Here is a 16,404-nt window from a genome sequence, read left to right on the forward strand (position 1 = left end):
AGCTTGGTGATTTTAGGATTTTTATTTTATTTCTTTTCAAAAAATGTAAATCTCTCTTGAATTTGTTTGTATCTCAAATTGAATGACTTTCATATTTGTTCTTTGTTTGTAGTTGTGAACTGCACAGAGCCAGGCCATGTGGATAACAGCATTAAGCAGGTCCTCTCCAGTGGACCACACCGTTACAGCTTCCAGACCACTGTGTCGTATCGCTGTAATCCAGGATACTACCTCCTGGGCACCAGCTCCATCTCTTGTCAGGGCGACGGCACCTGGGACCGCTCTCTGCCCAAGTGCTTGTGTGAGTAATTCTTATTGTGCCAGGTATACTATATTTCTATTTGTTTTGTATTTCTTTGTATCAAGTGAGTTTCAAGAAAAGGCTCAGAATATGAATATGTTAATATTTATTCAGAAGGCTCTTTTCCACTGGTTCATAAATCTTATCTTTGATCTGATAATGTATTAAAGCAATTACTATGCTAAGGATCTGAGTTCTCGTCCAAACCACTACTCTATGCGGAGCACGATCTTGTTGCTCAGAAGGTTCTACGTGCCTTAAAATTCAAAGTAAATTTTCAAATGAGAAAAAACTACCCACCTTTTATAATAGGTCCACCATAATTAGCCTTAATACAGCATGACAGACTTTGTTCATTATGAAGAAATTGTTTATTAAGAATGATTCAGGCTTTGTAACTGCTTAATAGCTAAACTCCTAATAATCATCCATTAATTAAGTAGTTACTAAGCCTCAATCCTTCTTAATAAACAATCATTATGAATAAGTCTGTCTTCATGCTGTCTAAGTGTAAGAATCACAATCTGTGGCAGCCTAATATCAAAATATATTTAGCTCAGATTTGATCAGAACTATGGGTCTTCATCAGACGTTCTGGACTTAAATCTCATCTATTTGAACAGTGGTGCTGTGCGACCGTCCCAGCATGCCTCCATACGCCCAGATCTCGGGCGAGCGTCGGACTGTGGGCTCGGTCATCCGCTACAGTTGCATGGGCCAGCGCACCGTCATGGGCAACACCACCCGCATGTGCCAGCTGGACGGCCAGTGGAGCGGCTCCCCACCACACTGCTCCGGTATGCCACACTTCGTCCAGACTGATGGAAATGGTGCCTCTAAACAATCAGATTTTGGGACAGTTAGGACTCATTATTTGAACACGCATTTTTGTGATGATAATTTGATTTCAGTTTGGATCCATTTCCAACCAAATTAAAAGTCCATGTGTATTCCAAATATTGTGAAGTAATAACGTTTATTTCTACCAAATTAAATCCGAGTGATTAGGTAAACAATCAACTGTACAACTTGTAACAGACAGGTGTAACTTTCATGGAGATATTCTTGCTTTACCTAGAATGTTCCAGAGTATGGCATTAAATGTTTCTTATTTGCAACTATTCAATTACAGGTGTTTTTATTTCTGATCAACATGTTCAAGGGCACAGATTCTTACTTTGCGCAGTGGCCTTTTTATGGATCTGACCTGTAACTTGGCCTTGTGACATCACCTAATGTAGAGGTAGATTTGTTTAATGCCAAACTATTGAAAATAACATCAAAAGCAATACACTCTCCATGGAGATAAACACATGGTGTACCCTCCCATTATAAAAGTTACACCTTTAGATGAACCAAGTTATAATCTATGTAGCCATCAAGGTCAAGGAGAATGTCCACCGTTTTAATCCAGTGTATTAGACATAATAACAGTTGGTTACTTCAGATGGAGAATGAACATCATCTGTACCCATACATCTGTCTTATCCCAGACTCTAATATGCCTGTCCACCATTATGGCATGTGTGCAAATGAGCATTCACACAGCGTATAACACAGCAGCTCATGAGCTGGCTGACAAAACACACAGGGTCAGCCCAATGTCGCAATTCATGGCTTTCATTTTGTTTCTCTGGACTGCCCAGTGTTTTCACATGTGGCAATAAATGCCAGTATTATCAAGATATGCCTGACATTTTATTCAGCATTATTAAAGTGTACTAGTAGCTTGTAAAATGAGAAATTTGAACTTTTGGACTCAGCTCATTGAAAGGGAAGATGACAAAGAAATTTGCAGCGATGTATAATTGCTACTGAAATATTACATGCATTTGAATCTCATTTGAAATCATATACACTGACTTGTCCGATTTGTCGATTTCACCACATTGTTCTTTGTTCAGGTGATTCCTCTGGGCTCTGTGGAGATCCTGGCGTTCCTGTCCATGGCATTCGTCTGGGGGAGGAGTTTACAGTGGGCAGTGTGGTTCGTTTCAGTTGTGAGCCTGGCTACACGCTAAAGGGGTCACCAGAGAGAACCTGCCTGGCTAATGGCACCTGGCTCGGCTCACAACCAGAGTGTCATGGTAACATTTGTATTTGAAAATTCTCCAACCATCATCTACAAAGAACAGTGTGTGCCTGGTTTATTGGTAACCATTAGTAACTGCAAAATAACACTAATGATAATACATTCAGCTAAGTAAAGGGAGGGTCAGCGTGTGACTCAATCTAATTTGGTGAAAAATTTTAGAAATGCTCAGATAACTGGAGTGGAGTCAGTAGAATGACAAATCACAAAAGCAACTATTTGGTTTGGTTTATTCTGAACATTTTTGTTGCAAATTCCATTGCATTTTTTGGTTTTCTCAAACATTTCTCAAATGACTTTTCACTCCACTGCCGCCTTTGCTTCACTTAGTTTAATGCCCTCTCTAGCGTGCCATGAACTATGCCCAATAGCCAAGGTTGCCCACCTGTTCTCAGTTGGCAGTGACTTCAAGGACCAGACCACATCTGGTGGTAACGCGAGGGCACTGCTCAGGAGACCTCAGGGCAAGCTGGAGCCTGCGATGAACTCAGGAGGGTGGGCTAATGGGCAGACTCTAAAGGATTTATGATCAGGAGAGCTGAAATAACTATGTGTTTTCAGTTTTGATACTAAGGAAAAGGTTGATATAAATTTCAGTCTCATGATGATATAAAAGAATACTATTTTTAAGGAATAGAATGTATTTTTGTAAATAATAGTAGTTTCTTACTCTTTCTGTTACTATGGGGTCTTATTTCAACACTGAGCAAGGAATGCCACGCTTGATCTTGTTAATGCCCTGTTATTTACTCTTATCTATTTTATTTTTGTATCTTTCAGTAATTTCATGTGGAAATCCTGGGACCCCAAAGAATGCCCAGATTCTGATCCACGACGGCTTAACTTTTTCTAAATCCATCACATACTCGTGCAGGGAGGGCTACTACTCGACTGGTCTGCTCACCCGCCACTGCACCGTCAATGGCACATGGACAGGGAACATGCCTGAGTGCTCATGTAAGTACTTATGCATGTTTTTTACACAGTTCATATATTTCATTCTTAATATTTCCTATATTTATGTCTCCTATTATATGCAACATTTTGAGGACTGTTTCTCATTCAAAAGAAAAGGATAGTCTGTTTTAAATAGTTTATTACTATGGCAACAGCCCTAATTTGTAAAGTATAAATAATATGATAAAATATGCTTATTACAGATGTAACAAGTATGTTTTAGCTTTTTAATGCCCAGAATGTTTGCATTGTATATGCATGTATTATACATTTATATTTTATTCACATCTTTTTTTATGCATTTCAACATTTATTCTTTATTTATTATTTCTAATATTTCTAATTCTTTTTATTTTTGGTCTTGCACCGAAGTTATTTTAAACTGCAATCTATTTTTAGCTTTTATTATTTTTATTCCAACAAATGAATAACAAGAAAAAACATCCACAGATTTACATTAATGCTTTTGGCTTACATACAATGACAATGCATCTGCAATCTATTGTGCACCCATATTGTTAAATATGTTCACACCAAGAACACAAAAGAACGTAGTGCACCTATTGTCCATGACATTCTTCAGGTTCATGTCACAGTCCCCTCAATGGCAGCCTGACTATGAGTGCCTTTTTACTGCGTTCACACAAAGAGTCACTGCTGTACAGAGCTGAATGACCCCGGCAAATAGGGGTCATCCAGGCACACTTTCTCCTGAATAGGGGGGATAAAGCCTAAGCAGTGCCATTACAGATTTCAGAAGTCCGTAATCCAAGAGAGCCAAAGGTTACATGTTGAGGAGTTCAAACACACACACACACATGTAGTGAATGGAGTTTGTGAAGCTGTCTGTATATCTCAGAACCAATTAAATTCACAAAAAATTTGATTTACACAAGTAGCATAGTCAAATCAGTCTTTAATGTTGTTGCTATATGCTACAATTTACTCTATTTGTTTATATAGAGTATTTTCTTTAAAGAGGGGGTATTATGCATTTCTTTTTAGTTTTCTACCATGTGACCATGCAATGATCCCTCATCAAAAACATGTCTGAAGAGGTTTTAGATGTAATTCATGCATATTTGAGTAATCCTGCAAACTGTCCCGGGCCCTATTCGAATCATTCTTGCAGTTAGCTGTAAGATTCTGTGCAACGCTAAACCCACAAGATTATGTCTTTCATGCTCCCACAGGACAATTCTCCATAAATATACAAAAGCATAATGCTAAACTATACACAACTTTGATGTACAGATGTCTGCTGATTGTTTTGATAGTGCTGTGAAGGGGGAGTGACTTTGTGTGGGGAGCATCAAAAACAAAAGTGAAACTTGTAAAACAATACTTTGTTTTGGTTGAATATAGCATTTTCAACACAGTAAAAGGTTACATGATGATCTATATGTTATGTGGTAGAGTTATAATCCCATAGAAGTAAAATATCTCCTCATTTAAGTGTCTGTTTTATCGACCTCAATGCTATAATGTGCATACAGAGCCTTCTCATTTTAGTGTTTGTAAGATTAGATAGGCATAAACCATAATATTATACTTTCGGATGGATTATTATAGACAGTTTAATGCTGTTTTCTTCCTCTGTGCATATCTAAACTGTCTGTACCATAGGAGATATTCAGTGTAACAAGTCTCAATATAATGATCCAATATTATCTAAATTTAAAACTAGACAAAATAAAAACAATTAAATGAAATATAAAAGACACAAAGGACCGCACATCTCATGCCATGCTAAAAGCCAGAGAATAAAAGTGATTCTTAGAGTAAAAGCCAAAATTGTCATATTTAGTATTTTTATATTCTATTGTATGTGTCCCTTTTTAGTGATTAACTGTGGGGACCCAGGGGTACCAGCCAATGGTGTGAGATTGGGAAATGACTTCACATACAACCACTCAGTGAGCTTTCAGTGTTCACCTGGTTTTACTATGGACGCTGACAGAGCCTCCACTCTCCTCTGCACCAAAGACCGCACCTGGAATGGCACCAAACCACACTGTAAAGGTATGAATCCATAGTTTAACAATATTCAACAACAGTTGAAATTTAATCACAGTGAACAGTATCGTTAACATTTACTCATTGTTTTTTAGCCATTGTGTGTGGTCCACCTCCCAACATCCCCAATGGGCAGGTTGTCGGCACTGATTTTGTTTGGGGCTCGAGCATCAGCTATTCCTGTAACCAGGGCTACCAGCTGTCCTTGCCCACTGTGCTAACATGTCAAGGCAATGGCAACTGGAGCGGGGAGAAACCTCAATGTTTTCGTAAGCTAATTTTCAGCTTTATTCATTTTAGTGTTGGTATTTAATTAGCCAATTTGATGAGAATCACTGATGAATAAACATGATTTTGTCTTTAAAGCTGTGTTCTGTGGAGACCCCGGAATACCAGCCCAGGGCAGGAGAGAGGACAGAGGATTCACCTACCTGTCTTCTGTATCATTTACGTGTTACTCTCCATTTGTTTTGGTGGGCTCTGCCAGGCGCTACTGCCAGTATGATGGGACTTGGAGCGGCACACAGCCTTCTTGCATAGGTATTGTTTTTTTGGGGGTATATCAGAAAAAAAATAAAAAGAGACACTGTCGGGATCCAGTGACTAATATGTTCCAACTGTAGATGTGAAAGCAAAGTAACTCACTACCATTCTAGTAAAACATTAGTCTCTGATGAATAGTTTTGATCTTCCACATTACAATGTATGACTCCTTTGTGACTGAAGGAATACAACTTTGTACTAACAGGTTTCACACTTTGAGCCCTGATCAATATGTTATATTCTTTCCATTGCAACACAGACTTCTCGTTGTGGGTCTAGTTCTGTCTTGCTATATTGTGTTTGTTTTCAATGGACTGCTAAGTTACATTATATTGATCGTAAACTTCTACATTCATTTCAGACCCTACTCACACTACCTGTGGAGACCCAGGCACCCCACTGTTTGGCAATCAGAACAACACTCAAGGCTACCAGGTGAGAACTTGTGAACTTATTTTTATTGATTTATGTCCTTTCTGGCATTCTATTTTTTAGAAATATTGTGATTGCACTGACCTTGAATTTAAACTTTTTTAATATAAATTCCTGGCTGACACGTATTGTAAACATTGCGATAAGATGAACAAATATTTGATATGGCTCTTTGTTAGAGTTGTTAGAGTGACACTGACATAAAGGGATGCTTTTTTTCAAGGGATTATTTGATTCTTTATTTAACTCTGGCACAGTCTTTATCAGAGCCGGCCTAATATTCCCTTTGTGCTTAGCATAATAGAAAACTATTTGAAATGTAGCCTACTTTCTGCCCTCATGGTGGAAACTGAATTACTTATTGAAACTGAGATAAACATTTTTTATTATAGTATTTGTATATGTCCTATTAATCTGTTGTTTTTCTTTTCAGATAAGCAGTACTGTATTCTTTAACTGTAGAAAGGGCTACTTACTGCAAGGATCAATATCTCGAACCTGTCTACCTAACCTCACATGGAGTGGCTTTCAACCTGAGTGCATAGGTAAGAACAGACTCCCATTATTGCCCATATAAATTCTCAAAAAATTGTAAACAAAAACATTCTAAATTCTGGAATAGATGCAACTGGAGACAAAAGTGAAGTTGATTTCATTGGGAAAATCATAAAATATAAAAAAATCAAGGGAAATTTGGCAAATGAAGTACTCATGTATACATGAGTGATACCATGTTCAAAAAACATTTACAATGGTGTTTTACGTTATTTGATAATTTAAGAAGAGATGTTGATAAACACATTTTTACAAAGGAAAAATCAAATTTTTTTTATTTTACTGGACAAATCCTTACAGAAATGTTGAACCCACTCCAGTTTACCACTTCATCTACAAATATATTATACTTTTCTTCATATATTTTGTGTCTTTTTTCCTCCTTTTTAACAAAGAAGCAAATGAACTAATATGTGTACCTTGGAAATTCAAAATTGTAGTTTATTTTGTTATAAAGTCGTAAATCATTAGCATTTACAACTGTTGAAATCAGTTAATCATTGGAAATCTGTTGTCCACATTCATATTTACACACCTGTTTTTGTCCACCCTCTAGCTCACCACTGCAGCCAGCCAGAGTTGCCAGCCCAGTCTGATGTAAGAGCCATTGAGCTGCCATCTCTGGGCTACACTCTGATCTACACGTGTCAGCCGGGCTTTTACTTGGTGGGAGGATCAGAGCACAGAACCTGCAGATCTGATGGGAGCTGGACAGGCAAACCACCCCTCTGTGCAGGTACTCATCATGATCTTTTTACACGTATTCATTTGTTAGTTGAAAGTACATTATGGAACTTCTAAGGTGGAGATGAATATTCCACAGTATGGCTTTAAACATATCTGCCTTGCATTTATTAAATTACAGGTGTTTTATAACAAAAACATGAATTCTTACCATGTACAGGCTTGCTTCTCCATAGTTTTGACCATTACCATCTCTATTGTGATAACCAAATTTATTTCCATACTGTGGAATAATCAAGGCAAAGCAGTAACATCTCCATGGAGAGAAGCAGGTGGACAGGTGGTAGTATTTCATGTATTTGATTTGCCAATACTATAGTATACAACATTTTTTTACGCTTTTAACCATGTCGTGGCTCATAACTCTTCAAAACTATACCTGGTGTTGTATTTTGCATCATTCGCACTTGTTTCATTAATCTTGTTTATGAGGTCATCTATCTCTGAGCGTACAGAAATAAATTTTCCTGCACAGTTTCTAGGTCCATAAACCCCCATTATTTTGAGCATTTCTGCACTCATTGCGGTCACTACCAACACACGGATGCATTATCTTGCATCATCTAAATGCCTTCTTCTAGATTTTTGAATACTTATACTTTCAGCAGAGAGAGCGCTAAATCAAATCTTATCAGTGGAAACACGGATAAAAAATGTATGTCAAACAGAGACATTATATTGAGTTTTAAAACAACACACAAGAACTAGCAGGTCGTGGTATTAGTGATCTTAACTTGTTTTCATCTGTGTTTGCTAGTGTGTGCATTGTGTCACCATGGTAACTGCTGCATGCATCTCTAATGGCTGTATGTTTAGATCACCCCCAGCATAATGTCACTGCCAAGTATCAATAGCTAAACACAGAACATAAACAATACAATATTAGTATGATTTATAGCTCACAATTTACTAAGAACATAGCTTTATTTAACTTCTAGAATGACCAGTGATATAAGAATAGGAGGTGAAATAGTTGATGTTGATGGATAGCCTTGTGTCGCTCCAGCCAACATGCCAGAATGGGACGGCTCATCCATCACCCAATTACCCTGGCTGAAATTACACACACACACACACTGATGCATTAACAGGGGTGCAAAACTTGATTAGGCCAATACATCCCATTGATTTGGTTAGCACAAGTACTCCTTATAAATGGTCTGGCGGTGTTAACAAGGTCTTGCAGACAAATAGACTGCCGTTAACACCCCTCATAGCGGTAGCCTCAAAAACATATAGGAGAAAAGGAGGCCAATCGACACACAATTATCCGGCCAAGACGAATGCTAATAGGGTCGGAGAGAAAGAGTCAGGGATAGACGCAGGTGATGGATCCCACGTCACACTGTTGCGGAAATATATCGAGGTGTTGGGTGTTTTTAAGGCGCTGAAGGGAGGAGGAAAGGAAAGAAAACTGGCCTCAGCACATAGAGATTATTAACTGCACCTTTGGGCCCGGTGATAGAAGGGCAAATCAAAAGAGTGGCAGCTCATAAAGAACCTGGCTGTCGGGGAAGTCTGTGTGGGATGTGTGCATTCATAACTTACCACTAGTATACCTGTCTTTGTTTGTAGTCCAATGTAAAGCCCCAGTCTACCTTAGGGGCCCTGGCGTGGGTGTGTTTACTATTGTGGTGGCCCCTCAGCCTACTGTGAGTAAGCCATTATTAAAGCTCTTTCCTGGAAGCTGTGAAAGTGTCTCATGTTGATCTCTGTACAGTAGACATCAGGGACTCGCTCTCCTCCTCATGAGTCAGGCCCTGGATCTAGCACCTCTCACTCGGTGCACTGGGGGGTTATTAGGAGAGTCGCGAGTCACAAAGCGGAGATTCTGACCCCTGTGTGGGACAAGCGTGTGCAGCAGCAAATGGGTGTTGGGTGCCTCTGGTGAGGTTGCTGTATATCTCGGTTTGTAAGTGTCTCTTTCTTGTCTTTCTTGCAGCTGATAACAGGCCGAGTGGGAAAAGCCCAGTGGGAACAGTGCAGGAGCCACCCTCCAAATTACCAGGTAATACTAATATTCATTCAATTACTCATTTGTATGCCAACATGCTTGTCTCCATGGAGACATTATGACATTAAACATTAAACACTTGATTTATTGATCAAAAAATCCCTTTAAACATTACAAACAATTCTGTGTAGCACATATCCATGGAGATATCAGGTGGAAGGAAAGTTACATTGTGCACCTTTTTACTGCAATCTACTTGTTGTTTCACCAAATGCATGTATAGGATCGCAAATACATTAAATTAGAACATTTGAATTAAAATTCATTTATACACATTAAATGTAATACAATATGTAATACATAGACCCTGGACACTATACTGTTTTTCAGTGAGTTGGTTCAGTCCAGGACTTATTTCTTGCCTTTAAAATCGTCCCCTGAATTACTACTGGTTGCTCATAAATCTCTCTTGTCTCTTGCTCTGTGCCCTGTTAGTCCCTGGAGGTGTATTTGCAAAGAATTCTCTGTGGAGAGGTTCTTACGAGTACCTGGGGAAGAAGCAGCCGGCCATGCTCAGCATCACTGCCTTTGAGCCCTTTAGCAACCGAGTTAATGGGACACTGATTGACCACAGCGGAGTGGAGCTCAAACTGGCTGGTGAGAAATATACAGGCTCTTTATTTTAAATCTATAATAACTGATATAAGCATACACTAGACTGGTGTTTTCCCCAAGCAGTCGACATTTTGATATGAACCTCTTGGCACAATTATGGTGCAGCTGTGAATATAAAAGATCACATTTGAATTTAACTGTGCTATTCTTCTTGCGAATATAGAACCACCATAGAATTCTACAGTGCAACATAAAGGCCATTATTACCAATAGTAAAACACAAAATCAATCCACACATATCATTTAAGCGGTTAGATAACTGCAAGTTTAAAAAGCCACGATTTATTTTTCAGTACTGTTCATTTGGAAGTCAAAAGGCCACTTCAGTTCTAGCTATAGTTTGTATTTCAAGTTGTTCTGAATCATTCAAACTAGGACTGCTGCCATAGCAATTATCAATTTAAAACAAATTATTAAACATTTTAACTGGAAAAAGTCCTAAAAATGTTGTGTATAACAGATGTTGAAACCCACTTTTGAGTTGTTGAAAAGAAATGAGCTGATTCTTCAAATACAGTGTTAGAATCTTATGTAATCATGTCATACTGTTGTATCATGCATGTCACATAATACCTCAATTTGCATTAAACCTTTGTGTATTGCAGGCACGTATAAACGGGAGGAGGCCCACCTGTTGCTGCAGGTTCATCAGATCCGCGGCCCTGTGGAGATCTTTGTCAACAAGTTCAAGATCGACAACTGGGCCCTGGATGGACATGTAAGTGCACGCTCGGGTCAGCTCCTCCACCAGACCGCTTAGTTTTTCCCCTAGTTTAATTACGCACATATTTCATCACTCTAAGACACACACGCTGTCTGATATTCTATGAAATATACAGGGCACACATGCACAGTAACCTTGTCACTCCCGGGAGATATAGGGCCCTCCGAGAGTTTTCTCTTTAATTAAAATGTCAGTTAAATCATTGGCTGGTAATCAGGATTCAGCAGCACAACCCCTCCCTCTCTCCACTCAGCTCCCTCATATTCTCGTCCACCTCAGGCAATGAGAACACAGTCTCATTTAAAAGCAGGTCAAAACAGGAGTGGTTAAATCCTTTTATGTAGTCAATGGTTGAGATAGTTCCAATTGCATGTTCACGTGTATAGGTCTCAGCTATAGTGGTGTTATGTTATAGCCTTTTGTTTCCAAATTACCTATGGTATAATAACTGATAATTACTGTAAAAAGTGAGTAAAGCAGCCATGTAGAAAACATATTATCTAAATACCTAATGGTGATTATAGTAGACATCTTTGTAACTATTTTCTCTTATCAGCTTATCTCCATGAAGATGATACTGCTTTGCCTGCATTATTCAAACTATGGCATTAGACGTCCATGGAGACAGGCTGGTGGTGTACCCTCCTCTGGAAAAGTTACACCTTTAACACAGTGACACAAAAATCTCTACATAGTTATGTTTTCTGTAAGCCCCTGACGTGTATTCATGTTAGTGACAATGAAATTTTGTGCTTAATACTAATAAATTAATGATTAAGTTTAACTGAAAGTCATTGTTCCTTTTTAACCTTTCTATCCCCTAATGGCAGCAAGTAAAACACACACTGTTATATAAAACGTAGAGTTTTTTTTTTCTTCTGCATCCCCCATTACTTCAGTGTGGTACCATTCGCAAACATAAGTGTACAATCTGTGTAAAAAGTCCAATTCTTCCCCTTTAGCCGGCTGCAGAGTGCTGTTTGTTCTCTTGAGCAGAAAAACGTTGTATTAAATGTCATCCATGAGTGTGCCTCTCAGCTCTTTGACACCATATTTCATTTTGTGAGCGCACCAGCCACTGACTCTTCACTATTGGCTCCTTTGTGAGGTCTGGATGTGACACATAAAGTGACTGTCTTCTGCTGCCCTCTCTAGGTGTCCTACATCTCCTCGTCCAACTCCTTTGTGTACCAGGGCTTTGTCAAAGGGAAGGGCTTCGGCCAGTTCGGTCTCCAGAGGCTTGGTGAGTGAGCTGTCTTCCCATTCTTCTCCCACTGTGAGGTTGATAAGAACTGTTTCAATCTGGGAAGGGCTCGAGTCAACTTAATTAGACGTGCTTTCACAGCGTGTACTTAACTTGTTTGGATTCTTCATTAGAGTGCAAAGTGGAAAACATTTTAAACAAAGTATAGCAGTAATTTAGCGTGAGGGGGCACATCTCACTTTAGAATCAGTAAATCAGTACTATTCAAGGCCACACGGTGCACATTGGCATCCATAGAGCTATGACTGACAAGTTAATGGATGTAGGCTTTTCAGGGTGTTTTGAACCATGCACCTCGTATTTAATTTGCTGTCAACGTTTAATGTTCTTTCAATTTATGCATTCAATATATTTTCTCATTAATAAACTTGTTCATTTCCATGATTTATATGATCTTAAAAGTAGTATATGTAGTCCATATAGATTTATAATCTTACTCTACTCTTCTACAGTCACATATTGAAGACACACACAAGTTGATTTTAGTTGTAGAATCTAGCAACCCAACGCGGGGATCTGAATCTCAAATATTTTTATTAGAAAATTACCACTTTATTTCTAGAGACATACTGTAGATGGATCATGTTATTGAACCCCTTATACTACACAAACATGTATTTTGAAAGTTCTATGCTTGTCTGTATTGTTTAGGTTAGGTTAAGTTAGTTTATGTTTATTTGTAGTTAAAATACATTGGAAAACATATGAACAAAGCTCCAAAGTTAAAAAATTGTATGGAAGAGATTTGATATACATAGAGAAATGAGTGCGGAGAAGTCACAATTGATTATAGCCTTTGCTAGTGCCAGACGTTGGTATATGTGGGTAATAATACCTGACAAACATACAATTAAAAGATAAATGAATGCAGTTGAAATTGAAAAAGTATTACTTACACTGAGTGAAGTAACCGTTCCTCATCAAAAACAGTTGTGTTGGAGTTGGGGTTGTGTTTTGTTTCATTCACCAGACAAACCCTGTATATTTAGGCCAAGTTCTTCTATTAGAAAGAAAATGGTCTGTTCCACCTTGTGATGTCTTGTAGTAATACAGGAAGTGCTCAACTGTGTTTTTACACTCAGTATGCCTTCACCAGAATCATTTGCATCATTTGAGTCTTGGAATTCCCCATCTCTACTGAACAAATGATAAATGTAGCTGTTAACTTCATCTGACTAACGCTTCATGACATCACAACATGGAACTAAGCATTTTGAGCTTTGGAGATGTAGATAGACGAATATTAAAGTGTTACTGTTTGAATATGTGTGAATGAAACAGAACACAAATCCAGGTATGTTTTTGATGAGGAAACAACATAGTAACATGGCTTAAAGTTCACAAGAGTCAGTGCAAAATATAGAACCTCAAAGCCCACCTTCACGTTCTTTTACATCACCTGGTTTAGGTGCATTTACCGGGCTTTTTGCGTTAATGCTGATAAGTGTTCCAGACCTTTGGAATCAGAGCCACGTGAGCTCCTTTGGTTCTGCTGACAGACAGAAGACTGGAGTGTTAAAGAGTAATCACATGGGAGCAGGCATTTGAAATGGAGCATGGAGGGAAGTGGTGTTAACATAGATTAAGCATGTGCTGGCATGATAAAGGGATATGGGAGAGGCTGAGTTAGGCGGGTGTGGGGATGTCTTGTCATGAGAGAGGTGTCTTAGCAGCAGGTAGCTCATGAGTTCTGGTGGAGCAAACAGTGCTTATTAAAAAGGAGACTGGGGCGCGTGCCAGGGCATTATGGAGATGTGTGCTCAAGCTCTTGTCAAAAACAACACGCGAGGGCCGGTCTACCTGAATAATACTCTCACTAACCTCATGCTCATTTGTTTCATCTGCTGTTTTACCCTTATCAAATTCAAGTGACATCACGGTATGTAGAATGAGATTGGAATGCCTATGCATTAGCTACGACATATACGGATTAAAGTGCATGTGACAGGTTTCATGTTTTTCTAATTATTTCATTGGTCTGGTCGGTTATTATTTGTCAGAGTTTTACATTAGTTAAGTGGCAGTCTATGGGAAAGAAAAGTGCAAATATATTGGAGTAGTACTGCGTTCTAAAAAGGAATACCTCTGCCTATGTCATCAAAATGCAGAGACAATTTTAGCCAGGCTGATGCCACCTAGTGCCTCCGCTCAGTTTCATTGCTCTCCAGCGAATAGGTCAGGAATCAAAATACAATAGACGGTTCACAAAAACCCCACAAGTGCAAGTTCGGGCATCAGCCAATCAGCGAAGAGTGATATATTCAGTGTTGCCAACGATTCCTGAGATCGAGGATCTAAAGCCGGAATAAAGAGAATGTTTGGTGAATTTCATCAAGGGGAAAGACGTTATTGCCCTTCTTCCTACGGGATTTGGGAAAAGCCTATTATACCAGTTGGCCCCGTTAGCGGCGCATTACATAGATCAAGACCAAATAGCAGTGATTGGTTATAAAAAATACCCGCCTACCGTTGAGCGAATGAAATCTAAGCATGCGAGGTCAGACGGTTTGTACGAAGGGAAATGAAGTAAAACAGTTTGATGAAGGCTAGGACCATTTATGGGCAATTAACAAATTGACGGTTCATTAATTTAACAAAATAGATGTGTTGTCACCTATTTTTATTAGTTAAATCATAACAGGTGCAATTCAGACAATATTGGCCCTTGTATAGGTAACAGTTTTAGAATTACCTCTTTATGTCATATCTGTGTTCCAACCAAGAAGTAAAATTATAACCTAGACAAGACTTTTAGTAAACTTTTTGATAATGATCTTAACTGTTTTAGTGAAATGAGTAGTCTAACATGTACTATTATGCACTTTAAACCAGTTGTGTCGTAAAAGTGTAATAATAATTGGTTATAAAATTGTTGTTTTCTAAATTAGTAGCTTCTGACAGACAAAGCAGGATATTTTTTTTGTTTTCTGGGGCACTGTGAGAACAATGGAAAGAACAGTGTTTAATCTTTTATCTGTTTCCATGTTTCTTGTAGAGAGTTTGGATCCCAGCAGAGAAAATCCAGGATACAACTTCGCCTCCAACAGCAGTTCAGTGGCTGCAGCCATCCTAGTGCCTTTTATAGCCATGATCATTGCAGGCTTTGCTTTGTACCTCTACAAACACAGGTAAACATCCACACATACATCTTTTAAGTTTTCCGCTCTGTTCTACACCCACACACACAGAAAATAATGGACATTGTTTATACCACTGACATTGTATTAAAGTTGTATTCTCTGCTACTTCTACAGATACTTCTATAAGGCTAAATGGAGGCACTGCACAATATATTAGGATCAGATCAATAAGATCAGATCACAGTTTGTGTTGGTGCAATTATCAAAACACAAAGACTGCATTCATTTAGATAATAGCAAGTCCACTGCTTAGAGCTAAATATCCTGGCTTTTTTAAATCTTCTTTGTTGTACTAATAGTTTAAAGTTCTAAAAATGTGCTCTGAAATTCATGGGATTCTTGTATTAATTTAGTATTTTCTCAAATGTTTTCCTAGCTCCCGGAGTTGTTTACAATGTGCACTCTGAACATAATCCCACTTTTTTTTTAAACAAAAGAATTACAATTATTTGTTTTTCACCAAAATCATGCAGCTCTACTAAATGCCATTGTTTTTGCATCTGAAGTGTGACTTATTGAGTGTTATTTTCTGCCTGTCAATGACCTGCTTGTTTTTCTGTATTTCAGAAGAAGACCCAAAGTCCCCTTCAATGGTTATGTGGGCCATGAGAACACAAATGGCCGAGCTACTTTTGAGAACCCCATGTACGACCGCAACATCCAGCCCACAGACATCATGGCCAACGAGAGCGAGTTCACAGTCAGCACAGTGTGTACAGCGGTATAGCAACTGCTTCCCCCTCAGGTAACAGCTGGTCACACTCTATTTAGTTTAGTTATATATTCACATTTTGCACAGATGAAGCATAGCATAATGACCGTTGATTAAGGTGATTTATGATTATTATTATTATTACAGCACTGTCAAACTGAACAGCAGAAAAGAATAATAAATCATATTTTAAATAGTACTAAACAATAATCGGTAGGGATGCACCGATCTGAGACTGATATCGAACCTTTCGCTGGATCAAAATCCTGGTTAGACTTATAAATTGACTATTGAC

The 16,404-nt window shown here is 38.5% G+C and overlaps 1 protein-coding gene across 1 annotated transcript in view; it reads left to right on the plus strand.

Annotated features, from left to right (window-relative positions):
- csmd2 (CUB and Sushi multiple domains 2) overlaps nt 1-16,124 on the plus strand; it is a 228,716-nt gene extending 212,592 nt beyond the window's left edge. Inside the window, exons 56-71 of the mRNA XM_055157502.1 lie at nt 113-301; nt 925-1,098; nt 2,206-2,388; nt 3,174-3,350; nt 5,193-5,372; nt 5,462-5,635; nt 5,733-5,906; nt 6,271-6,344; nt 6,775-6,886; nt 7,453-7,632; nt 9,583-9,648; nt 10,090-10,251; nt 10,875-10,987; nt 12,149-12,236; nt 15,253-15,385; nt 15,965-16,124. Of these exons, the coding sequence (XP_055013477.1) occupies nt 113-301; nt 925-1,098; nt 2,206-2,388; nt 3,174-3,350; nt 5,193-5,372; nt 5,462-5,635; nt 5,733-5,906; nt 6,271-6,344; nt 6,775-6,886; nt 7,453-7,632; nt 9,583-9,648; nt 10,090-10,251; nt 10,875-10,987; nt 12,149-12,236; nt 15,253-15,385; nt 15,965-16,124 (2,339 nt within the window). The remainder of the gene's footprint in view (nt 1-112; nt 302-924; nt 1,099-2,205; nt 2,389-3,173; nt 3,351-5,192; nt 5,373-5,461; nt 5,636-5,732; nt 5,907-6,270; nt 6,345-6,774; nt 6,887-7,452; nt 7,633-9,582; nt 9,649-10,089; nt 10,252-10,874; nt 10,988-12,148; nt 12,237-15,252; nt 15,386-15,964) is intronic.
- The last annotated feature ends 280 nt before the right edge of the window (nt 16,125-16,404 follow it).

Source organism: Boleophthalmus pectinirostris, unplaced genomic scaffold (assembly GCF_026225935.1).
Source record: "Boleophthalmus pectinirostris isolate CB_2022bp ecotype Guang Dong unplaced genomic scaffold, ASM2622593v1 HiC_scaffold_21, whole genome shotgun sequence".
NCBI classification, from domain to species: domain Eukaryota; kingdom Metazoa; phylum Chordata; class Actinopteri; order Gobiiformes; family Gobiidae; genus Boleophthalmus; species Boleophthalmus pectinirostris.